General features: G+C 39.2%; 1 protein-coding gene across 1 annotated transcript in view; it reads left to right on the top strand.

The window, feature by feature from the left end:
• FANCM (FA complementation group M) overlaps positions 1 to 26,837 on the top strand; it is a 54,319-nt gene that overhangs the window by 1,353 nt on the left and 26,129 nt on the right. The window contains exons 3-11 of the mRNA XM_087422135.1: positions 2,853 to 2,930; positions 7,305 to 7,463; positions 10,812 to 10,943; positions 12,597 to 12,726; positions 13,072 to 13,194; positions 13,958 to 14,044; positions 16,078 to 16,262; positions 22,813 to 23,019; positions 24,516 to 24,729. Of these exons, the coding sequence (XP_087278261.1) occupies positions 2,853 to 2,930; positions 7,305 to 7,463; positions 10,812 to 10,943; positions 12,597 to 12,726; positions 13,072 to 13,194; positions 13,958 to 14,044; positions 16,078 to 16,262; positions 22,813 to 23,019; positions 24,516 to 24,729 (1,315 nt within the window). The remainder of the gene's footprint in view (positions 1 to 2,852; positions 2,931 to 7,304; positions 7,464 to 10,811; positions 10,944 to 12,596; positions 12,727 to 13,071; positions 13,195 to 13,957; positions 14,045 to 16,077; positions 16,263 to 22,812; positions 23,020 to 24,515; positions 24,730 to 26,837) is intronic.

The raw sequence follows: 26,837 nt of genomic DNA, 5'->3' as shown, positions 1-26,837 counted from the left end.
GAGAGTTTTGGGGAAATAATTGTTAATGATGGAGTTATTGATGGTATTATCATTATGAAAAGCCTTATATCCATTATCTCAGAACAGATGGTGATAGGAAACACTTCCCTTCATCCATTCAAATCAGTGTCTCCGCCGTCTTTTTTTTTGCTGTTGTTAAAGCTTAACAAGACCATTACTGTCCCATGTAGTTGGTGAGAGCCTAGTCATGGTTGAGGCAGTGATCCAAAGTAGGGTATGGCTGGAGTTTGGGGACTAAGATAATAATCCAAAGATTGATAGTGAATATGCAGTGTCATTCCTTGGCAGGTAGGTAAAATAATACTCAACTGTCAGCGTTGTTGTAAGGATTGAATGGCATAATGTGTGCAACAGACCTGACAGTGCCCACCTTCCCGTTAAGTACTATAGGAAAATAAAGTACAGAGGTGAAGAGGTCGGATATGGCTGCAGAGGTGCGTCAGGGTGAGGTCACGAAGGCTTTTGTATTTTATGCTTAGCAGTTTGAATGCTCTTTGTAGGCCGTAGGGGACATAGGCAGTGGAGACTCCTTGAAAAATGTTTACCTGAGGTATTACTTAAGATTTAAAAGAGCTTAGAGGAGAGAAGGCTAAAGGCAGAGTGTACAGTGAGGGGTAGGAGGAATTTAGGATGACCCTCAGGTTTCTGACATGGAAGGTTGTGAGGATGTTGGTGCTACTAGTCAAGATGGAGAGTTCTGGAGGCGGAGAAGATTTGGGGTATTGTGGAAAGATAGTGCAGTTTTAGATTGTTGAGTTTGGGGCGTCTCCGAGGAATCTAGCTGTAGATATCCAGGAGGCAGCAGGTGGTGGAAGTATGGATCTCGATGGAGAGTTCTGGGCTGGAGATTCAGAGTTGGAAATCATCAGCATAGAGGTGGTAGTTAAAACTGTAATAGCTGGTCGGGATACTAGGGAGAGGGTATAGAGTAAGAATAGAAGGGAAAGTTGATTTCATTTAGTGCGAAGACATGAATTTCATTGCTGGTTTGTGAATTTGTAAAGTAGTTTCCTTGGGGACTTTAGTGTTATTGTATGATATCTCTGTATTATCTTCTGGAGAATTGTCGTCTTTCTTAGAGTTGATCTCAGCCAGGCAATGGATATATTTTTTCATTTGTTTTTGTCTTTCCAAATTAAATTAATACCCAATGTGTTAAGGTTTCTGCTTGAGAGGGGCATTTATAAATTTTTATTCTAACTCTATGGAATTCACTTGGTAGATTTAGTTTATATTTAGTAACTTTTCTCATTTATTTTCAAAAATTTTCTAGGCATTAGGTGACTTTTTTTTTTTTTTTTGTGAGGAAGATCAGCCCTGAGCTAACATCCATGCTAATCCTCCTCTTTTTGCTGAGGAAGACCGGCTCTGAGCTAACATCTATTGCCAGTCTTCCTCCTTTTTTTTTCTTCCCCAAAGCCCCAGTAGATAGTTGTATGTCATAGTTGCACATCCTTCTAGTTGCTGTATGTGGGACGCGGCCTCAGCATGGCTGGAGAAGCGGTGTGTTGGTGCGCGCCAGGGATCCGAACCTGGCCGCCCGTATGGGAGCGTGCGCACTTAACCGTTAAGCCACGGGGCGGCCCTGATTTTTTTTTTTTTAACTACAAGGCTTATGCTTTTATTGAGTACAGTGAGACATGCATTGACTTCATTAATATCCAAACAGCCCTGAGAGTTTACACAACATTGCATATTCTAGATATAGGCTCCAGTGGGCACACCAGCTCAGTGAAGAATGTAGCTTCCTGGGTTGCAAACACAACACCGTTTCCCTCTACAAACTGATTGAGAATCTCTCCTAGAGAAAAGCATCGTATTAAGGACTTTTGTCTTGCGTCAGTTTTTAATTAGAACAACTTTACCTAAGTCTTCATTAAGTATAATGTTCTATCTTTATGTACATTCTGTATCATGTTATGAAAAACTCCATAAATAATATTTTTTGAGTATTAATCAAGATTCAGTCTCATTGAATTCATCCTTGACATGAGTTAAAATTAGAGCAGTTTTTAGATAATCTAGTTTTACTGTTTCTATATCTAATGTGGAATATGGGATACTGAGAGCTGTTCCTGCAGCTCAGTTTGCTTAGGGGTCCTTTTCTCTTTTATTGGGGCCTCATGTGAAGAGGCATATGGGACTCTGACAAATTATCCAATATTAATCATACCGGAAGTGGGTGTTGAATTCAAACTGCAAAGCCTAGAATGATGCTTTGGTGCCACTGAGAAAATGTCTTAGGATTTAAAAGGAAAGTAAGAGTTTTAAAATTACCCCAAATTAGCCTTATTCTTTTATGAATAAACATAATTTAAAAATTGTGAGCTTTTCGCATAAAATCTAACTTCTTTAAAATCTTTCCTACAACAAATTTTACTTTTCATTTCAAATCTAATTTCGTAATGGAATTTAATTTTTTTTCTATTTTTATGTTATAATTTATCTTAATCTGGCAAGTGTGCGTATGGATATAGCTGTAAGGCTAGACTGTGGTCCAAGCAACGGAGAGTGGACGCCCTCTCCTCCTTCCATTTGCCCTTGAATTGGCCCTCTGGGTTTTTTGATTTGCCTCTGTATTAGGCCTTGCTGTCGTAGCTCCATATATAGAAGAAACCCTGAGCTGGTTGACTGGTGTGGAGTGTAAACCCAAATCATTCATTTGCTCTTCAGATAATGTGACTAATGATAGTTCCACCCACTAGACCATCAATACTCTGAATAAGGAATAATGATGATGGACCATATATAGTAGCTTGTTTAAGAGAATGGTTGTTATTTTTGTATTGGATAAAATTAAAGAACTGTTTTTTTTTTTTTTTTTCTTTAAGGTCGTAAGAGAACTAGTCAAATATACAAATCACTTTAGAATCTTGGCTCTTAGTGCCACACCAGGTAGTGATATAAAGGTAAGAGAAACGTCTTTCCATTTATTAACATTTAAGAAAATGAGAACTTCTGTATGTGGCCACATCAGTTTCCACATCAGTACTGAGTTTGATGTTAGGACCACGGCATTTCCTACAACATGCCTACCTTTGCTTCTATGAGTGGGGGAGTTTTTCCGTCTTAGTAGTGTTCAGACTGCAGTGTGCATAAGAATCACCTAAAGCCGTTTGTTAAAAGTACTAAATTTTTTAAATAGTAAAATTGTTTTTTAAGTTGTTACCGTTTTCAATTCTTTTTTTTTTTTTTTTTTAAGATTTTATTTATTCAGTTTTTTCCCCCCAAAGCCCCAGTAGATAGTTGTACGTCATAGGTTCACATCCTTCTAGTTGCTGTACGTGGGACTCGGCCTCGCGTTGGACGGAGAAGTGGTGCCTCGGGGCGCTCCCGGGATCCGAACCCGGGCCGCCAGCATCAGAGCGCGCGCACTTAACCGCTAAGCCACGGAGCCGGCCCCCGTTTTCAATTCTTAAGTTTTATTTTGAAATAACTTTAGACTTTGAGAAATTTGCAAAAATTGAAATCTCTGTATTACGTGTGCTGTGCTTAGCTTCCCCTAATGTTAATGTATTATAGAACCATAGTAAAATTATCAAAACCAGGAAGTTAACGTTGGCACAGTACTAGCAACTAGTCTGCAGACCTTATTTGAATTTTGCCAGTTTTCCCACCAGTGCCTTTTCTGCTCCAGTTCCAGGATCCCACACTGCATGTAGTCGTCCTGTCTCCTGGTCCCTTCCAATCTGTGATGGTTTCTCAGTCTTTTCTTGCCTTCCGTGACCTTGATGCTTTTGAAGAGTAGGTGCCAGTTATTTAGTAGAATATCCTTCAGTTTGGGTTTTTCTGATGTTTTCTCATGATTGGAGTGAGGTTATTCATTTTTGGCAAGAATAGCCCCAAAGTAATGCTGTTCTTTTCTCAGCACATTGTCTGAGAGAGTATATGATATAGTCTTGTTACTGGTGCTGTTAATCTTGACTTGGTTAAGGTGATGTCTTCCGGTTTCTCCATTGTATTATTACTGTTTTTCCTTTCGTAATTAATAAGTGTCTTGGGGCCAGCCCAGTGGCACCGCTTGGCAAGCCATGCTGTGGCGGTGTCCCATATAAAGTGGAGGAAGATGGGCACAGATGTTAGCCCAGGGAGGACTGGCATGGGATGTTAGTTCAAGGCTGATTGTCCACACACACACACACACACACACACACACACACACACACACAGAAAAGTGTCTTGTGGGGGAGATACTTTGCAACTATGTAAATGTTCTGTTTTAGCATCTAGTGATGGTTTTTCTTGCAACAGTTATTTCTGTGGTGTTTGCCTGTTCAGTGTTTCCTCTTTCCCTCATTGCTTTTACATTTGTTAATTTAAAATCTTCTGTAATGAAGAGCTGTCTCTTCTCCCTATTTATTTATTAATTCATTTCTTTATATTAATATGAGCTAACGGGTATTTATTTTTTCTATGGCCTATAATCCAGTACTGTCATTCATAATGTTGTTGCTCAGATTGTTCAGCTTTGTCCCTTGGGAGCACCTTGAAGATGGCTCCTGTGTCCTTTAGACGTGCACCATTTTGTTTTTCTTTTTGTATTTTGTGAAGAAGATTAGCCCTGAGCTAACATCCGAAGCCAATCCTCCTCTTTTTTGCTGAGGAAGATTGGCCCTGGGCTAACATCTGTGCCCATCTTCCTCTATTTTGTGTGGGACGCCTGCCACAGCGTGGCATGATAAGCAGTGCATAGGTCCGCGCCGGGGATCTGAACCTGCAAACCCCAGGCCACCGACGCAGAGCATGCGAACTTAACCACTATGCTACGGGGCCAGCCCCCACCTTTTTGTTTTTTTAAACACTTCCTAACTTTCTGGCATCACCAGATATTTTGTGCTCATTTGGTACTTTTCCTGACCCGGACATGGAATCAGCCATTTTCGAGGGAGCAGGGTTTCCTTTATTGGAGGATTGTAAAAATGCAGATTTTGAGCCCTATCCTGTGACATTCTGACTTTTGTAGTTCTGAATAGTTTTCCATATTGAGTTTTGGATACTTTCTAAGATAGCTTTCAACTCTGCCAACCCATAAGACTTTTTTCTTTCCGTCCATAGCCTTGTTGATTTTTGGAAATTTCTATCCTATCCCTGATCTTCCCCCTGGCCTTGTTTAAACATGTTTAAGCATGATTGCTTTTAGTCAGCTTTTAGGTCTCTGCCTAAATGCCACTCCTTCAGAAAGATCTGCTCTGAGCTATCAGAAGTCAGCTCCGCCTATCTTGTGATTTTCTTCTTAATGTTGATCATAATGTGTGTTTCTTTTGCTTACTCATTTATTTGTTGTCTTTTTGCCCCACTGAAATAGTAGCTACATGAATGTAGGGATTATGTCTATCTTGGTCATAGCTTGATCACCAGCTCAATACCTGGCATGTGGGAGTTACTCAGATATTTGCTGAATGAATGAATGATTAAAAATATTCAAGTCTTACCTAATTTTATAAAATGATCATAACTTTACTCTAGATTTTGAATGTATGTGGAGCCTCGGTAACTATAGTGTGCTACCGTGTTGGGCACCCTACCCACTGTTGGGAATGCAAAGGTGATTAAGATGTGATTCTTGCCCTAGAGTATTTTTTTTTTTTAATTTTATTTATTTTCCCCCCAAAGCCCCAGTAGATAGTTGTATGTCACAGCTGCACATCCCTCTAGTTGCTGCATGTGGGACGCGGCCTCAACATGACTGGAGAAGTGGTGCGTCGGTGCATGCCCGGGATCCGAACCCGGGCCGCCAGCAACAGAGCGCGCGCACTTAACCGCTAAGCCACGGGGCCGGCCCCGCCCTAGAGTATTTTTTGTCAAACTAAGCCCATGAGGCTTTTCTAGTTTAAAAAATAACCTTTAATTTCTAGTACTTTCAGGATCCTCCCTTCCTTCCTTTCTTCCTGGCTTTTAACCATACGGTCAAGTACTGTACTAATCTAATGGTTCACTAGTTGTTTCTACCAACAGGTTATATGTTTTTGTTCCAATTCCCTAATTTTAATTCCTTTATAAGCTTTGGGTGAATGAAATTTAGCTTTAGAAATATACTCACATCATATATATTAATTTAAATGGAAAATATTCCACTAATTTATCGGTAATTGATTTAGTATAGGCCCTATACCCTCAATTGCCACAGCGTGGCTTGACAAGCAGTGCGTCAGTGCATGCCCGGGATCTGAACCTGCGAACCCTCCGAAGCGGAGTGCACGTACTTAACCACCTGTGCCACCAGGCAGGACCTACCCTCAATTTCTTTTTTTTTTTTTTTTTTTTTTTTTTTTTTTTTTTAAAGATTTTATTTATTTTATTTTTTCCCCCCAAAGCCCCAGTAGATAGTTGTATGTCATAGCTGCACATCCTTCTAGTTGCTGTATGTGGGACTCGGCCTCAGGATGGACGGAGAAGTGGTGCCACGATGCGCACCCGGGATCCGAACCCGGGCCACCAGCATTGCAGCGCGCGCACTTAACCACCAAGCCACAGGGCCGGCCCTGCCCTCAATTTCTTTCTTTTTGTTTGTGAGAAAGATCAGCCCTGAGCTAACATCCATGCCAATCTTCCTCTTTTTGCTGAGGAAGACTGGCCCTGGGCTAACATCCGTGCCCGTCATCGTCCACTTTATGTGGGATGCCGCCACAGGATGGCCTGACAAGCAGTGCGTAGGTGTGCTCCCGGGATCTGAACCCAGGCCGCCAGCAGCGGAGCGGGCGCTCTTAACCACTACACCACGGGGCTGGCACCCCCTACCCTCAATTCTTAACAAGCCAGTTTGTAAAGTATTCTTAAGACACATTTGTATCCTTTGATAGTAACAAGACTTCTCTGTTTTTCTCAAAAAAAATCAATGGAAAAAAGTATTTGCCAGGGAATCAGGAAATCTGTGTTCTAATTCTGGCTCTGAAATTGACTGTATTATATAATGTTTTGGGAATGTAGTTTGCTAATCTGAGACTTCTGTTTTGTCTGAATCTTTATAAAATGTTGATGGAAGGAATATATCACTGCTATTGGAAATTGCAAAATACATTTGTGGAACTTGTTGGACATTACTAATCTTATTTCTTGGATGCTTGGCTGGAAGTCTTCATGGAAGAAAGATGTTTCAAAAGCCTTATTCCCCTATTGTGCCACTTCTGATGTGCTTTATAGTTTTCTTTTTTAAAAAATATTTAATGATATGAGTTTCTAATATTTCTTTCAAAATTTTACTGCTATTCTATTTCTGTTAGTGACAGACTAAAAAATTTAACAAGTAATATAATTTATAATCATACTTAATTGATTTTGCGTAGGCTGTGCAACAGGTTATTACGAACCTACTAATTGGGCAGATAGAGCTTCGTTCTGAAGATTCTCCAGATATTCTGCCATACTCTCATGAGAGACTAGTTGAAAAGCTTGTTGTTCCTCTAGGTGAAGAACTTGCAGCCATCCAAAAGGCATATATACAGGTAAGCCATTTTTATCAAAATTCAGGGTTTTAATACAGGAACTGATAATGTAATTGTTTTAGTTAACAGAATCTGGCTGTGAGAATATATGGTTATAATCATTTTATATAATTAATATGTTGAAAAGTTCTTCGAAATTAAAATTTTTGGGATGAGCACCATGTTTTATTTGTTTTAGCAAACTATTAGTTAAGGAGGAAATACAAAATGATGTACCATTTCTAAAGGGAACAATAGCCTTATATGGTTTTGTATTTTTTTAAGTAAACCTTTTAATTGCCGTAGAAAACACCCCTTCCCCACACATGAATAAACAGCAAAGTGCACAAAATGTAAGTGTGTAGCTCAGTGCATTTTCACAAAGTGAACACACCCATAACACATACCCGGATTCAGCCAGAAGTTTCTTTGTAAGAAAATATATTTTCACTGTTTTCCTCCTTGATCCCTCAGACAGCAGTGGTTCTCAACTGGAGGCGATTTTGCCCACATGGTGACATTTGCAATGTCTTGACACATTTTTGGTTGTCATAACTGGAAGGGGTGGGGAGTAGAGTTGCTACTGGCATCTAGTGTATAGAGGCCACGAATGCTGCTTGACATTCTGCAGTGAACAGGAGAGCCTCCCCAACAACAAAGAATTATCTGGTCCAAATGTCAATATTTTAGCTGAGAAATTGCTTAAACAGTTACACTTTCAATGGGGGAAATTGGGGGTAAACGTTTTTCTGTAGTTCATAATTAGTGTCATACCAGGAAAACACCTTGTTTTCATATCCTCATTGCTGTGGATTAAAGATGGCTGCACATTTTTTGCCACTCCTTCCATGGAGAGGTGGGTTACATTTCTGCTTTCCTGGAATCTAGGCTGGCCTGTGACTGACTTTGACCCACAGAATGTGACGAAGCTCAAGTTAGCCGCCTTGAGGAGAAAGGAGAAACCTAGCCCCAGCTGAGCTATTTCAGCTGGCCCCTGCCTTTTGAGTCTCCAGACACCAAGGAGCAGAGACACGCTGTGCTTGCAGTGCCCTGGAAGAATTCTTTTTTTTGCTTGTTTGTTTGTTTTTTTTGTGAGGAAGATCAGCCCTGAGCTAACATCCATGCTAATCCTCCTCTTTTTTTTTGCTGAGGAAGACCGGCTCTGAGCTAACATCTATTGACAATCCTCCTCCTTTTTTTCCCCAAAGCCCCAGTAGATAGTTGTATGTCGTAGTTGCACATCCTTCTAGTTGCTGTATGTGGGACGCCGCCTCAGCATGGCCGGAGAAGCAGCGCGTCGGTGTGCGCCTGGGATCTGAACCCGGGCTGCCGGTAGCGGAGCGCACGCACTTAACTGCTAAGCCACGGGGCCAGCCCTCTTTTTTGTTTTTAATATTTTATTTTGCAATCATTTTAGACTTTCAAAAAACTTGCAAAAATAGTATAGAGAGTTCCAGTGGGGAGATACTTTGAGACTTTGCAAATATCCTGTTTATCAACATATCTTGCCCAACAATTTTAGCATACAGTGATGGTTCTTGCTTGCAATAGTTATATCTGTAGTGTTTGCCTAATCATTATTTCTTCTTTCCCTCATTTCTTTTCCATTTGTTAATTTGAATTCTATAATGAAGAGTTTCTCCCCCATTTATTTGTTAATTCAATTCTTTATATCACTATAGACTCAGGGGTATTTATTTTTTTCTGTGGGTTAAATTCAATACTGTCATTATTACTTTTGTTGCACCTATTGTTCTAGCTTTTGGCATTGGGAGCTCTTTGAGATGGCTCCTATGTTCTTTAGACATGCACCTTTTTTTTTTGGAGCACTTCCTAATTTCTGCGTTACAAGATATTTTATGCTCATTTAGTATTTTCCTGTTCCAGCCATAGACTCAACTATTTCTTCAAGGGATCCTTGTTCCTCTTATGGAAGCATGGTATTTAGAAACCAAGCTCTGTTCACGGGGTGCGCTTATTATTCTGTGGTGTCATTGCTTCTGGGCCCTCTCAGTGACCTGCTTGAATTCTTACCACAGAGTCAGAATTGTGAGCAAATACAGTGGTGGTTGTTTTAATCTGTGATGCTTTGAAGTAGTTTGTTATGCAGGAATAGATAACCAAAACATTCATGTGTTGTTTAACCTTTAATAAGTCTTTCTTAAAGAGTTTTGTAGGAATATGGTTTGTTTTTAAATTATTTGTGACAAAATTCTTAGCGTTATTAATTTAAGATATGGAAAAGTCTTTCCAGTAATCGTCTGCTAAATACTAATACATTTTGTTGTGATTAAATCATTCCAATTATAAGAATGTAAAATTTATAATTTGTATAATCACATATAAGAATTTAATTTTGTTGATATTTTTAGAGTGCTTCTTTCGGCAGTGTGATCAGAAAAGCTGGAAGGGAGGAAAGATAAAAATGTACTAAAATAGCCCTATTTTAGGAAATAAAAATTAGGGAAAAATTGGAACAGTTAATACATATTGCTGTAGTAGATCTTCATCTGGAAGTCTCCTTTTTTTCCTTCACTGTGCCGTCAAGCTCATTCCTGCATCGGGACAGTTTGTCTGCTGTTTCCTCTGCCTGGAATGCTGTGTCCTCAGAACCTCCCACACTAGACATGCCTCATCATTCAGGCGTCAGCTTGCGTATTACCTCTTCAGAGAGACTGTCTCTGTCCACCTTATTTCATAATAACGCCTTTTTCCTCAAAGACTCTTCTTCGTTGCTGTGTTTTAGGTTCTTAATGCATTTGTCATAATCGAAATGCTCTACTTTCTTGTTCGCTTCTTCAATCTTTCCTTCCCTTCATTGGATCTACACTTTATGAAAGCAGTGATGTCACTTGTCTCAGCCACAATATCCTGAGCATTTAGAACAATGCGTGATACATAATAGATAGTTAATAAATATTTCTGGAAAGAATGAATCAAAAAATGAAATTAAATGTACTCAAGGCATTGTGATTTAGTCATCAGTCTACAAATATTTGCCTATGTGCCAGACTTTGCTGTAGGCACTGAAGATGCCGCAGTGAAGAAGCGAAAGGCCCTCCTTTCATTGTGCTTAGATGGGGTGGGGCATGGGGGGAGTTAGGAAATGAACAGATAAACACAAATGTTCTTAAATTACTGTTGGGTCTGACTCTTGTATGGATGCTTGTGCTGACTCTCATATGGATGTTATCTGGGGATAAATGTCAAGTACTTTTAAATTTCATTGTTATCTTTGCTGAGTTTACTTAAAAATTTGGTTTAAGACAAACTTTAATATATAACTCCTGTTTTAATATGTGAGGAAATGCTTGTATTTGATAAAGGACTTTAAAACAAGCCTAAACTAAATATCTTTGAAATTTGCAGATTTTGGAAACATTTGCCAGTTCTTTGATTCAGAGGAATATTTTGAAGAGAAAGGATATCCCCAATCTAACAAAATACCAGATAATTCTGGCAAGAGATCAGTTTAGGAAAAACCCATCTCCAAATATTGTGGTAGGTACTTTTAAATAAATTTTGAAGATAGAGATTAAGTTTTTACTCAGAGCTAGAATGAAATGTAAAAATGATTGGTTTTGGTATATATTAGCTCATCAAAAATTCAGATATGGTTTATGTAGCTTATAAAAGCATGAAAAAATCTGGCAAGAATACACTTTAATGATTTGAATTAAGATAAATTTTTCTTCTAACTTTTAATAAAGAATTGCTATTTTAGTTTATTTCTGTGTTGCAAAGTCAAAGGGCCATGAGAGGGTAGATTCTAATTAACTTTTAGACCCAGAGCATTTAGTCTTAATTCTTGATACTGAGGTTGGAGGAAACATCACAGTAAGCTTTTTATTTCTAATCTTCCTAGGAACAAATAGGTGGATAGGAACATACCCATCAAGCTAGGTCCAAAGTCAAAGGAGATGCTAATAAGCACAAAAAGACACTGAGCCGTTCTTTGAACTGAGAGGGAATGCGTGTTGCAAGAGAGGAAATTGAAAGATGGTATGAAGCAGACAGTGAGCAAGCCACTTGGGCTGAGGTAAAGGAGTGGGGAAGTCAGGTGTGATAGTTAATCTAGTCGTGACCACACAGGAGTAGTTTTCAATGTTACACCCAGAAATGTGGACTTTATTCTGTAGTATCTGGAGAACCGCTAAGGGAGCCTTTCTGTGAAATTGCAGGATATTGTACTAAATTTTAATAAAATGTGTTTTAATTTCTGCTAGGAGTTAAAGGTTCATTGAAATTTTACATAGTAAATCTAAACCTGGTGAACTTAATCTTAGTGATGAAGAGTTTATATTTTACAGAGAGATGGTTTCCCCCTTTCAGGTAATTAGGGTGTCATTTTAGGGCGTTTATCACTATCCTGGAAACATTTAAAGTGACTATCACTGATGTTAAATGCTACTAAAAATGCAAGGTAGTGAATACTAGTCTTCATCTTGAATAAAGGAAAGTAATTAAAACATAGTCTCAGTGGTCAGTCTCCTTTTAAAACTGTCTTGTCATATAGATGCTCCTGCTGTATGCTCCCGCAGAAGGAGTGTGTATTTCACTTTTCCTCAAGAGTAGCGGTGAGAACACAAGCTCTGCAGCTTCCGCATCTGTAAAGTGGGTGTTGCACTAGCACCTACCTCTTAGCTTTAGGATTAAATGAGTTTGTACAAGTAACGTGCTTAGAACAGGGTCTGGTGCTCAGTGTTACATGTTATTATGGCGGGTGTACCTGGTGTTAAATAAATGTTAGCGTTAAACAGTCTGATTAAGTATTTGTCCTGATGCCAGTAAAATCCTTGAGGATAAGCCCATATGGGACGCGTTTTCCATTGTGTCCCAGTACCTAGCTCAGTGCTTGACATGCAGTACGTGCTTATTAAATAGTTTTGAAAGAACAAATGGAACTACTTACTGCTACTAATTTACCTATAAAGAGAAACAGTGTGTGATAAGTGTTTCCCCCATTCTCTTTAAAATGTGAGTTTCCTGTTGAATTAAAGAAAAACAATAAAGGAACAGGTTTTATATGGGAAATACATTGACACCTTTCCAAAGCAACATCCTATAATATGCAACAGAACCAATAAGTTCTACGTGGAACGTGTATCTTCATTTCTTTTTCTGGTTAAATTTGATATATGGTTGTTTTTCTAGGGAATACAAGGCATAATCGAGGGAGAATTTGCTGTTTGTATTAGCTTATATCATGGTTACGAATTATTGCAGCAAATGGGAATGAGATCCTTATATTTCTTCCTTTGTGGAATTATGGATGGAACTAAAGGTAAATAGATGAAATTATGTAAAGAAATAATGACGTGTTATTTTCAATAAAAATATATTGAACAATTTTGTTTACTTAAAAATGCTTTATTTTAAAAAGCAATGAAGTAGTTCGTTGAATAGTAACAAATAGCCATGTTTCTCTGTTTTTGATGAATTGCTGGAAAAAAGCCATTCGTTGATACATATGTGAATGTGGAACTGGAATAAGTTGCTGGTTTTCATGTTTACATTTGAAAAACTCATGTTCATTTGTAAAGTTTAATTTCTTTTTAATAAATAATAAATTTGATTAGTTTTGCTATTAAGTTTATTTATTTGGAGAATCTTTTTTTAATTTCTGAAGGACTGACTCGGGCTAAAAATGAACTTGGCCGAAATGAGGACTTCATGAAGCTCTATGGGCATCTAGAGGGCATGTTTGCACAGACACACAGTGCTTCATCAAGTGGTGTTTCTATCCGCAAAGGTCTGGTTTTTTATTTTATGTGGTTTCTCTTCATCAAGGCCAGTTTTCAAATTTTGCTCCATTGATCCACATGTCTATCTATAATTACTTATATATATATTTTTTTTCTTTGCTGAGAAAGATTAGCCCTGAGCTAACATCTGTTGCCAATCTTCCTCTGTTTTTTTCTTGAGGAAGATTAGCACTGAGCTAATGTGTGTGCCAGTCTTCCTTTATTTTATATGTGGGTCCCTCCAAAGCATGGCTGACAAGTGGTATAGGTTCACATCTGGGATCTGAATCTGTGAGCCCAGGCTGCCTAAGCAGAACACGCCGAACTTAACCACTAGGCCAGGGGGTGGCCCATAATTACTTATATTTCTGTAGCAACAGACCTGTTAAATGCTTAAAGATTTTCTTCTTTAAGTTAGAATAGATGCATATTCAAGCCATTTATAAACTTTAAATATATAACAGATGTTAGTAGTTTTTGTTACTGGTAGTGAAAATTTTCAGAACTACTAAAAACTGATTTATAACTTAACTAAATATGTATTTTTTCCCTTTAACTTTGCTGCTGATTCCCATTTGGGTTCTCTCTCAGAATGAAATGTTCCTAAAAATTCAAAGTTTATTTTATAGTAATGCTTATGTGCTCCCAGATGCTACTTACTGTTTAAATAAAAAGAAAAAAGTAAGTTTTAACAAATTCATTTTGAAAAGGATAACTAAAATGCATTAATGTAATTAAATATGGGAAATATAGAAATTTTTTTTTTTGCAGGAGATAAAGATAAAAAGTTTTTCTACAGTCACCCAAAGTTAAAGAAATTAGAAGAAGTTGTAGTTGAACACTTCAAGTCATGGAATGGTAGGTCCTATTTAGTAACTTCACCGTGAGACAAAGTTATTGAAAAGTTATTAGTTTGTGCTAACACTTCTTATGGAGAAGAATAAACACCAAGGTTGTGACTTGGCCGACAAGTCCTAGTGATCTGGCCCCGGGCCAAGTCACAACTTTGGCTTTTATCCTACAAATGTTTGTGCTTTGTGAAACCATTACCGAGGCATTTAGAGCAGTAATATGACTTACGTTTTTGCCAGATCAGTCTGGTAGTTTTGTGGAGAGTAGACGTTGACCGATTAGGAGGCTAGTGTGATAGTCTCATATGATAGCAGATGATGGTGGCTTGTGCCAAGGCAGGGGTCGGGGAGGTACTGAGAAGTGGTTGTAGATTCTAGATATATTTTGAAGTTGGCGCCAACAGTATTTGTTGATGGATTGGACAAAGGGTATGAGAAAAAAGAGGAGTCACATGGGTCTGTGTGTTTGTGGATGATTATATGAGCAGAGAGGAAATTAAGATCAGCATGGAGAAGAAAAAGCAAACATGTTAAGATGCCTTTGAGATATCTAGGTGGGATGTGCAGGCATTGGGTAAGTGCATCTGGATCTCAGAAGAAGAGTCTGGGCTATTTTTATTTGTTTACATGTATATGAGTAAATTTTGGAGTCATCAGCAAAAAGGTAATATTTAAAGTTTCAGGAATGGGTGAGATCACATTGCCAGAAATACCATTTAGAGACAGGAGAGGGCCCAGAATGTAGTCCTGAAGAATACTAACATTTAGAGTTCAGAGGGAAAAAAGCCACAAAGGAGACTGAGAAAGAGACCAGACAAAACAAGTGTCAGAGAGGCTGAGGGAAGAGGCTGTTTCAGTAGGAAGGAGCGGACCCTGTTAAATGCTGCGGAGAGGTGTGGTACGATGAACTAAATAAGCGTCTGTTGAATTTGGCGATGTGGAAGGTTCCTGATGACTTTGGAAGAGGAGCTTCAACGGAGTGAGGGTAGACAAGCAGGCTGTGGCCAGTTGAAGAGATGGCGTTTGCCCCGAAGGCAGCAGTGGGCCAGGAGATGGTCAGATGGGGTCTTGATGCTGTGGTGAATCAAAGGAGGTTTATCTGGAATAATTTTCCTTACAACAGCTGCTGCTGCTTTTCGCTTATGTGCTGTGAATTAGCTTTCTATGTTTTAAGTCATTTAATCCTTAGGATTGTTGTGAAGATTGAGTGAGTTAATATATAAAGTGCTTAGTGTAGTCCCTGGCTCACACGTGATGATTAATATAATGTAAATCATATGGAAGAAAGAAGGCTTTTCCAAGTCCCAAGCAAGCTTGAAAACAAAAGAAAACAAATAGCAAAAAACTCCACACAACTTGCGATTATTAGCCCAATTGCTATGTGCAAGTCTTCATACTTTATGTTTACTATTTCATTTAATCATCGCCTCAATCCATTTTAGATATGAAGAAACTAAAGCTTAAAGAGATTAGCTAGCTACCATGGTCACACATCACCCAGCGAGTAAGTAGCCCAGCCTCAAAGACCATGTTCTGATTCGTGCGTTCTGCAGCCTCCCAAACACAGAGATGCTGGGAGCGGCTTTGCGGTTGGCTGTAGGGTATATTCTGCAGTTATCATGGGAGATTTTGAAAGTATTGTAGATTCAGGGACAGAATGCTGTGGCCTTGATAAGACAGTACCTTCAGTGACAGAAAGGGAAGGGAAGACTCACCAAATCAATTCTGTGCTTTTGACTTAGAAGGTGAAGGGGAATAACAGGCATCAGGCATGACTGAAGGACTGGTCAAAAGTGACTCAGGTCATTTTTATTTGATTTGTGTAGGTTTTATTATGACAGCCAGTGAGAGGTAGAAAGCCAAGATTGTTAAAATTACTAGAGAAGGTAGGAGGAAAACTAGCAAAGGTTTAAGATGGCTTAAATTATTTTTTTGAAAGAATTATCATTCATTAGTATATAGCTTCAGATTTGTCTTTGAACTTGTTCTTGTCTATATGCTTTTTAAAAAGTTGTAATTTAAGTATTTTTTGTTATATAGCTCAGAATACCTCTGAAAAGAAATGTGATGAGACCAGAGTTATGATCTTCTCTTCATTTCGAGATAGTGTTCAAGAAATTGCAGAAATGCTTTTACGACATCAGCCAATGATTAGAGCAATGACTTTTGTTGGCCATGCCTCTGGGAAAAGCATGAAGGGTTTTACCCAGAAGGAGCAACTGGAGGTAATTATTTTTGGAGGTGATGAAAATAAAAATAAAATTGATGAGCTTTGCACTATTGCTTTTTTTGTTTTAACTCCTTGTCAATGGCTGCTTCTTGAAGATAAATTTATAGTAAACATGTAAATAAAGAAAGGCATATTTTGAAAGACCAAAAAAGGTGTTTTTTGTGGTTTTGAAACTTTTTTTAAAAGTGCTGTCAAGTGTGGTGGTGGAGCAGAAAGGCTCTGGCGTCATGCTGCTGGGTTGGAGTCCTGGCTCTCCCCTTACGACGGTCTGTACCTCCCGTGCCTCAGCTTTCTGATCTGCAGGCGTGCTTCAGAGAGTTGTCACGAGCGTTGAGTGAAATCATACTTAGAGCCTTCAGTAGGTGTTCGCTGTTTGTTTATTTTATTTTTTTATTTTTATTTATTTATTTATTTTTTTTCTCCCAAAGCTCCAGTAGACAGTTGTATGTCATAGCTGCACATCCTTCTAGTTGCTGTATGTGGGACGCGGCCTCAGCATGGCCGGAGAGGCAGTGCGTCAGTGCGCGCCCAGGATCCGAACCCCGGCTGCCAGCAGTGGAGCGCGCGCACTTAACCGCTAAGCCACGGGGCCGGCCCGTGTTTGTTTATTTTAAGTCACTTTATTCCAAACAAATAATGAGCTTGTCTTTTTTTTTCTATTATTTAAAAATCCTACTTTCAAAATATGGTCCGAGGAAACCATGGTGATATTTAAGGTAGCCCTATGCTCTGAATAAGATGTCATAAGTTTTCTAAGTGCTGTGATATGTTTTTTTGGGAAATTTTAGACTATTGGTTTTTATAAAGCTTATACATACTTTTGCAGATTAGCTGTGGGTGTACATTTGAGTAGTCACTGACAGTTAGGTGTGTCTTTAATGTCTGATTCATCCTGACAGATCCTTTCTTGCTCTGTCAACATTGGTAGATGAGGAATCCTGTTCTTTAAACACCTTTTATAGCAGTGGAAGCTGACTGGGTCTGGTGGGGAGGGTCTGAGTTGTTTTCCTGAGTCTGGAGATGACACCTTTACCCACCCCAAGTCTCAGTAGAAATCTTTTTTTTTTTTAAAGATTTTATTTATTTATTTATTTTTCCCCCAAAGCCCCAGTAGATAGTTGTATATCATAGCTGCACATCCTTCTAGTTGCTGTATGTGGGACACGGCCTCAGCATGGCCGGAGAAGCGGTGCGTCGGTGCGTGCCTGGGATCCGAAGCCGGGCGGCCAGCAGCAGAGCGCGCGCACTGAACCGCTAAGCCACGGGGCTGGCCCTCAGTAGAAGTCTTGACAGGGTTCACACATCTAGTGGGTGAGTGGCTGCCCTTCGCATTTATGTCGGAGTGACACATGAAGTGGGTTTTTTCCCAGCGGGTCAAGCATTTTGAAATGCTCATAGTACCCAACCTGATCTCTGGCTAATTTCATTATTACCTTAAATCATTATTTCCTGAGTTTGTCAGATACCAGGAGAAACCCTATTGATTTTATTGACTTTGTCCTTTACTCACTTATATCAATAATATTCTATGTAGGCCAGAGTAGGAACCCTTTTTTCGGGCCGGCCCGGTGGCGCAAGCGGTTAAGTGCGTGAGCTCTGCTGCGGCCTGGGGTTCACCGGTTCGGATCCCAGGCGCACACCAACGCACTGCTTGGCAAGCCATGTTGTGGCGGCGTCCCATATAAAGTGGAGGAAGATGGGCACAGATGTTAGTCCAGGGCCAGTCTTCCTCAGCAAAAAAAGAAGAGGATTGGCAGATGTTAGCACAGGGCTGATCTCCTCACACACACAAAAAAAGAACTCTTTTTTATTACTCCTATACATAATTGCTTTCATAACAGCAGTTTTATTCTGAAATAAGCTTTCGTGCAAATAGTTGTAATTAAATTATTCATTTCTTTAGAAACAAGAGATGAAGTCAGAGAGGAAGTGGGGGACTAGATCCTTTGAGGCCGTAAAGGTCATGTCCATATTAATGACTTTGGCTTTTACTCTGAGTGAGATGGGAGGAAGCCCCTGGAAAGTTTGAAGCAGAGGAGGGTCATGGCCTGATTTATATTTTAGAAGAATCACAGTGGTTGCTGCCTTAAGAATAAACTATAGGGGCCTGAGGGTGGAAACAGGAAGACCAATTAGGAGACTTATTACAGTAAGTCAAGCTACAGATGATGGTGGCGTGGATGAGGGTGGTAGCAGGGAAGGGGTGAATGGTTGGATTCTGGGTATATTTTGAAGGTCAGGCTGACAAGATTTGTTGACAAATTGGATGGGGTGTGAGATAAAGGAGTGTGAAGGCTGCCTGCAAGGATGACTCCAAGGTTTTTGGTCTGAGCAACTGGAAAGAGCTCTGTTAACTAAGACAGATAAGACTGCAGGACAGGCAGGTTTTGGAGAGAATATCGGGAGCCTGGTTTTGGACGAGTTAACTTGGCATGCCTGTGAGATTAGTGTTTTATAAACTATCGGAGTTGATGGAGCACCAGTTTATTTCCTCTCAATACGTCATGGACAGATGCTTTTGAACATTACAGTAAAAATGAATTATTAGAAAAGTTAAGTTAATGAAAAAGTTCGTGTCTAAATTTTTTATTATTGGAGTTAACAAACAGAATTACTCTGTCCAGTTTCTGAACCCTTCCTCTTAGTTTTTGTACTTATCTTGTTGGGGGCCAGTAATAGTTCATGGACTACAATGTGAATAGCATGGTTTTAAACATCAAGTAGAGATGTTGAATAAACAGTTGAATATATGTCTTGAGTTCATGGGTTCAAGGGTTCATGGAAATATATATTTGGCAATCATCATCGTATAGATGGGACTGGATGAAATTACCAGGTGATTGACTGGAGATAGAGAGGATGTCCAGAGACTGAGCCCTGGGGTACCTCATAGTTATGAGAGGGAGCAATGATCATGATTCCCTAGGGCATCAGAATGAGTGGTGAGTGAAACAGGAGAAAGACCAGGAGAGTGGTATCCTGGGGCCAAATGAGGAGGAGGAAGTGATTAAATGCATAAATGCTGCTGGTAGGTCATATAAGATGATAACTGGGAATTGACCATTGGACTGAGAGATGAGAAAGCAAATGACCTTGAAAAGAACAGTTTCAACAGGCTGGCCCATGGTGCAAGCGGTTAAGTGCACGTCCCCTGTTGCGGTGGCCTGGGGTTCGCCGGTTCGGATCCCAGGCTCGCACCGACGCGCTGCTTGGCAAGCCATGCTGTGGTGGCGTCCCATATAAAGTGAAGGAAGATGGACATGGATGTTAGCCCAGGGCCAGTCTTCCTCAGCAAAAAAAAAGAGGAGGAGGAGGATTGGCAGATGTTAGCACAGGGCTGACCTTTCTCACAAAAAAAAAAAAAAAAGAACAGTTTCAGTGGAATGGTGGGGACAAGCTTGGTTGGAGTGATTTCAAGAGAGAACAAGAAAAGGGGCTGGCCCAGTGGTGTAGTGGTTAGGTTCGTGTGCTCCACTTTGGTGGCCCGGGATTCGCAGGTTGGGATCCCAGGCGCAGACCTACGCTTCACTTATCAAGCCATGGTGTAGCAGGCATCCCACATATCAAGTAGAGGAAGATCGGCACGAATGTTAGCCTAGGGCCAATCTTCCTCAGCAAAAAGAGGATTGGCAACAGATGTTAGCTCAGGGCTAATCTTCCTCACAAAAAAAAAGGAAGAGAACAGCTAGAAAGTATACAAATATACAGGTCTTTCAAGGATTTTGCTGTAAAGGAGAGCAGAGATGGAAGTGGTTTTTTGTTTGTTCTCTGTTAGGAGACCCAGCAGTATGCTTGTATGCTGATAGGAATGGTCATTTGAGAAAAAAATTGCTGATAGAGTTGAGAGAAGAGTATGGCTGGTGTGATCTTGGAGTAGATGAGAGAAAGGGATGGGATCTAGTACACAACTATGGAGGTTGACTTCAGTTGAGAACATGGATCGTTTATCCAAAGTAATAGGAGGGAAGGCAGACTATATGGGCACAGGTACCGGTGGTGGGTAGATGTGGCCGTGATACCTTGTGGAAGGTCGTTTTTGATTGCACAGTTTTTGTCATGTCATCAGCTGAGAGTGAGGATGGGGAGGACATGTTGGAAGTTTGATGAGAGAGGAGAGAGTAGGAAACAGTTATCCAGGAGAATGGGGAGAGCGAATGGATTAGGGAAATATGAAATGATTTTCAGATAGCACTAAGAGCCCACTCAAGGTGAGAGATTATGAGTTTAAAGTGAAACCAGTCAGCATGGTTGGTGTTTTCCTCCAGCCACATTCAATTGTGTGGGTACAGGCTCGGACTAGGTGGAAAGTGGGATATAAGCAGTGCTGGAGTCTATTCAGAGGAACATGGAGGAAAAAGGAGTGAGGGAGTGGAATTTAAGCTAGGGTAATGGGTAAGCAGTGAAAAAATGGTAGATCGGTAGATTATAAATCCTGGTACAAGTTATTTAATTAATCACTTATTCCTTTCTCTGATTAATTAAATAACTTCTGGTTCATATTTATTTTTCAAACTCTAGGCAAATTAATATTAATCCTAGGCAAATAACAGTTTAGTTTATACAAGTTAACTAAAAAGGAAGTTGTTTGACGTCCTTTATTAATCTATGAACTATTTATATTAAATGTTTCTTTACATCTCTAGTACTATGGCCCACTATTTTTTTTCTTTATCTGGACAGAAAGGACAGCTGTTTTATGAAGTTACATACAGGTACTATTAGGCCAGTCTTTCCTTGGCTTAATGTCATTACCGATTCCAGAGGGAAATGAATTATTCTTAACTTTTAATCTTGATCGTTGGTTCTCCCTGTACTCTGAGATTATCCGTATTGAAGGAAAACTCTTTGGTGCTTCTGGAAAGGTTGATAAGAGGACTTAACTTGATAAGTTTTTATTTATCATCCTACTTTTAAGGTTGTGGTTTCTAACAATAGAACTAGCTTCAGGATTAAGATAATGGGTTTTTGGAGCCAGAGATACCTAAGTTCATATGCTGACAATTACCATTACTTATAGGAGAGTAGAATGTTTGAGCGTGAAGGGCCTTTATGGCCTTTGTCACAGGTCCGTAGCTATTTCTGTACTTTGGTAGAGTTCATATTTCCTTTTTATGTTACTCCCCCAATATTTTCTCCTGAAATTTACTTTTTGTGTATAAGGTCTGATAACTCCTTCAATACTAGCCATTTTGTTTGGACATTCTAATATTTTAATGGCTATTTATAAAGGCATTGTTCAAAGCATGACTGGTTCTTCTGGAATGCCATCATTCAACTTTTGTTTCTATTCTCTGTCTGTTGAGCATCATCTTATTTAGTTACCATCACAACTGCTCCACCATATAGACATCTGCAATGTTGGTGTTGATAATATGGAGAAACTGAGGCTGAGCAGTTGAGAACTAAGTTTATAAGGCTTAAGAAAAATTTTCATAATGTTTCATTGGCTTTTTAATTGACTCATTCTCATACTATTGTAGTTTCGTTAAACTGATCAGAGAGAAATCCTGGTTCAGGGGAGGAAAAATAATTTTCCCTCTACCCTTCTGAGTTCTTAGCTGAGAGACATGTAATAAAAGACAGCTTAACAAGAGAAAAACAACCAAGTTTATTAACATGTATACCTCATGTATACATGGGAGATACCCAGGGAAAAATGAGTAACTCCCCAAGGTGGCTAGAATTCAGATTTAAATACCATCTTAATAGAGAAAGCGGAGGTGGGGCTATAGGCTTCTTAGGGGAGAGTAATTGATTTTTAGGAAAGATGACTGGGCCCTTACAAGAATAGATGGGAGGTATGATAGTTTGTGACAAAGTTTGTCTGGGTGTGGTGTCGACTTCTAGTCTCCTCTCCTGTGATAAAAGTCAATCTTCCCTGGTTGATGAAACTCCCTGGGAGGGGATTTATGACAATTGAGTTCCTTTTGGAGGATCTGTTTTTAGACAGATAAGAATAGTTAAGAGAAAGTCTGTCCCTGCATTTGTTATCTTTCAAGGGTGCCTGCAGCTCAAAATAATCAATATACCAAAGCAGCATATTTTGGGGCAGCATATCCTAAACCCCTACAGTCGTTTTGTGGGGTGGCATATTCTGCTACCCTTCACTGGAACGGCAGTATAAAAGGTCAGACGTGAATTCCAGGATACTAAAACATTCTTATGTTAGATACTCCTAACAGTAAGTTTAGGTCTAGGACATGATAAATAGCAGTAATTACTTTGTGTCATTTACCTGCCCTATGACATTTTTAGTGATGCTAAAAATAATATCTAGGCTGTCTTATTCATTTGTAAATTGTCAGCGAACCCTTTTAGCCTCCTAACCATTATTAAAGCAAAGGAATTAGGACTGCCCCTTGCATTTCACAGCAGTCTCTTTTGGGTCACGTTGCCTTTTTGCCCCTTCGTTTCCTATTCTGTAGTATCCTGGATGCTGACTTTTAATCTGATTTCACCATTTTGGGGAGAGTGGAAAAAGTATGCTTTGATCTACAGTTCTCTTACGTTTGTATATAGTTATTTTTAAATCATTTTTATTTTAGGTAGTGAAACAATTTCGTAGTGGTGGTTACAATACATTGGTTTCTACTTGTGTTGGTGAAGAAGGTTTGGATATAGGGGAAGTTGACCTTATAATATGTTTTGACGCCCAGAAGAGCCCAATCCGTCTGGTACAGCGTATGGGCAGGACTGGCCGCAGGCGCCAGGGCAGGATCGTTGTGATCCTCACTGAAGGACGGGAAGAGCGGGTGAGTAGACCTGGAGAAACATGACTTGATAATTAAAATTTGAGAAATACAGCCCAAAGACAAATGTAAATCTTCAACATTTGAAGTCCAAACTCTTTGTAGGTAATTGAGGTTGATTTTTACCCCCTTTGTGTTAGATTCTGATTATTCTTGTAATTAGGAGAATTTTTGACTTGGTTCAGTTTTCTAATTTTTATTCGTATAAGAAACACATTTTTGTACTTCAGTATTCGTTTAGAGACACTAGATACAAAAATCAGCATGTGTTACTCTGTTTTACTATTTCCCTGTGCTTTTAAGGCCTATTTTTTGTGTTTAGTTTAGGTTTTTTTTTTTTTTTTAACTACAGTGAGTTGAGAATGTTTTTTATGTTTTAAAGGGTTGCCTGAATCAATCAATCAACCAACAAACCAACAAGAATACATGCCAGAGATAGTATGTGGCCTGCAAAGCCTAAAATACTTACTTCCTGGCCCTTTATGGAAAAGTTTACTGATGCCTATTCTAAGTGATAAGGGACTTGAATTGTACCTCTCTACAATCTTGGGTGACAGGGCTTCCTGAATATGATGTTGTACATAATATTATTTTATGTTTGTTAAAGTATTAACTAACTTTTGTAACTCAGTGGGACTATTTCTGTGGCCAAATATTTAAGTTCACATTAAAGAATTTTTCACTAACTACGATATTTTTAAAAAATTGATTTAAAATGTTTTATATACCCTTTAAAAATCATACTGAAAAATGAATTATTTTTCCCCAATACTTTTCATATGATTATAGCATATTCTTATGTAACATCTAGTTTATCCATGAAATGATTCCAATAAATGGAGTGTTTGACTGCTTGTGAAAGTCTCTGTATTATCAATGGAATTGGGTTCTCGCTAATTACCTCAGGCAAGGTGTCTCTCTTCAGGTTAGTTTTCCTGTCTGTCCGATCGTCATAATGGCCCACACTTGGCAAGCACCTGCTTTGTGCTTGGCAGTGTTCTCAGTGCTTCAGACGCCTTATCTTATTTAATTCTGTCAACAGCCCTGCGAGAGGAGGAATACTTTTTTTGTTGTATACAGTGAAGAAAACTGAAGTGTAGAGAGATGGAGTAAGAAGCTGAAATGAGGGAATAGTAAAAAAAAAAAAAAAAAGAAAAGAAAAAACAATTTATACTTACATATAAATATCAGCCTTATTCAAAAACAGCAACATACTAAATAAAAGACAGATTTCTTTTGTGTAATGTAATTACTAAGGTAGACTTTTAGAATAATAGATTTTTAAATGATTTTTATCGAGTTAATTGAACTGGCTTAAAATTCAAGACAACAGAAATTCTATTTCAAGACGACAGAAATACTTATTTCTCTTAAGTATTTAAGTGGATCAGGGTTTAATTTACTGTTTAGAATAAACCCAAACCAACATAATGATTGCTTGTTATGGCTAAGTGATTATTATAGAAATAATGTAATTTGACATTTATTTGTTTTTGCAGACTTATAATCAAAGTCAGTCCAACAAGAGAAGTATTTATAAAGCTATTTCAGGTAACAGGCAGGTCCTTCATTTTTACCAAGGAAGTCCACGAATGGTTCCTGATGGAATCAATCCAGAATTGCATCAAATGTTCATCACACATGGTGTCTATGAACCGGAGAAGCCTTCTCGGAACTTGCAGCGAGAGTCATCTATCTTTTACTCTAGGAATGGTAAACAAAAAATTTTACATTTGAGACATGCATTTTTTTTCCTGTTGTTAGCAGGTCATATATTGATATATTACTTCTTTGAGAAACTCAGTGTATATTCTGGGATGTCATGGGTGTTCACTTTGGAAAGGATAAGAGATTATTCACCTGGTAAAGTGAAGGATTGGCGCTGGCAGTACAGAATGTTGGGAAAATTAAAAATACCCTACCAACCCAGAGAATCCTCTTTACAAAATGTAGAAAAGAAAGAAAACAGTTTTATTATTGAATAAGCATTGAACCAGATTACAATGTGCATTGTAGGCAGTCCACCAGGATGATACAAAGACAGAAAGAAATTCACCCCTATTCATCCCCCCAAGTTACAATCCTTCACCTCTATGTTCTCAAGGTTACCAGTAACTTGTCCTCGTATAAGAGGGCAGCACCATTTGCTGTACATTCTTTCATAGCTCATCTCAATTCACCTGGGAAATGAGGTAGCCATTTGGGTTAGCTGGTTGCCTTTATCCAAAGAAATAATAAAACCTCTCTTATCTCTATGACAAGCAGATAGTGACAGCTCCAAGAAGGGTATCCAGGTCTGACTCCTCTGATGACTGGGAGAGAGGGACACTCTCTTCCTTGGTGTTTACATTTCAAAGAGACAGGCTCTTAAGAAAAGCATTTCTGGTTGAAAAGCTGGCTAGAGTCTGGCCTTAGCCTTTACAAAGATTTGCCTACATATCAAAGGGTTAAAGAAAGTATTTACAAACATTAAAGTATTTACAAACTTTTCCTTTCTATAAAGGAGAAAATTCATTTTTTTTTTTTTTTTAATTTACTCTTATACCAGATAGTGGCGAAGTTAGACTAAGTTATTGGTGATACAGATTCAGAGGGAAACAAACACTTTGGTGCCAGGGAGCATGGTTAGTCATGAGCGTGTTGCTAGTTAAAGAACTGCAGAGGGCCAGCCCCGTGGCTTAGCGGTTAAGTGCGCGCGCTCCGCTGCTGGCGGCCCGGGTTCCATCCCGGGCGCCCACTGACGCACCGCTTCTCTAGCCATGCTGAGGCCACGTCCCACATACAGCAACTAGAAGGATGTGCAGCTATGACCTACAACTATCTGCTGGGGCTTTGGGGGGAAAAATAAATAAATAAAAATTAAAAAAAAAAAAAAAAAGAACTGCAGAGATTTTGGTGGTATCAAGAAAATATCTTGAAATGTTAGCACTTTGAAAATGAGAAACTAAAAAGTTTATCTTATGAATTTTATTTAGCCTTGAAGGAGGACTTTTAAAGAATCATAAAATCATGTAGTTATATACTTTAAGATTTGGAAGGAACCTTGGGGGTCATCTGGTCCGGTTGCCTATCCAGGTGGGAATGCTTTCTGCAGCATTCTTGTTGAATGTGTGTCCAGCATCAGCTGGAACATCTCTGCTGGTGGGAACTCTATTTCTTGCTTTCTTTTTTTTTTTGTGAGGAAGATCAGCCCTGAGCTAACATCCATGCCAATCCTCCTCTTTTTGCTGAGGAAGACTGGCCCTGGGCTAACATCTGTGCCCATCTTCCTCCACTTTATATGGGATGCCACCACAGTGTGGCCTGACAGGAGGTGCGTCGGTGCGCGCCTGGGATGGGCGCCCGGGATCCGAACCCGGGTCGCCAGCAGCGGAGCGTGCACACTTAACCGCTACGCCATAGGGCGGGCCCAGGGAACTCTATTTCTTTATGAGAGTTCATTCCATTGTTGAACAGCCCCATACAGAAGAAGTCCTTAAGTTGAAACATCTGTCGTGGTACGCTTTTCTCGTTGATGTAGTTTTGTCTTCTAGGTACAAGAACAGTTTTGATCCATGGTTTACTGATGTAGTAGTAGTTCCTTAGGTATTTGAAGACAGGCCCTCTCAAGTTTGTTCAGCTGTTTGTTCCATGGTTTTCATACTCTGAAGTTTCAGGGTCCTTTCCCTCCTAGTCACCTGCTTTGGACTTACTTAAATTTGTAAATGTTCTTTTCCCTTCACTCAGAGCCATTAATTCATGCTTTTTTGAATATGCCTATTAGACCTAATACAAATCCACTTAATAGGAATATACCTGTCATTTTATAAGACTTTACCAAA

This window comes from Ceratotherium simum, chromosome 3, assembly GCF_057802395.1.
Source record: "Ceratotherium simum simum isolate JZ-2026a chromosome 3, ASM5780239v1, whole genome shotgun sequence".
Lineage (NCBI taxonomy): Eukaryota > Metazoa > Chordata > Mammalia > Perissodactyla > Rhinocerotidae > Ceratotherium > Ceratotherium simum.
The sequence above is the reverse complement of the archived record's forward strand: the minus strand, read 5'-3'. Positions and strand labels throughout refer to the sequence as shown.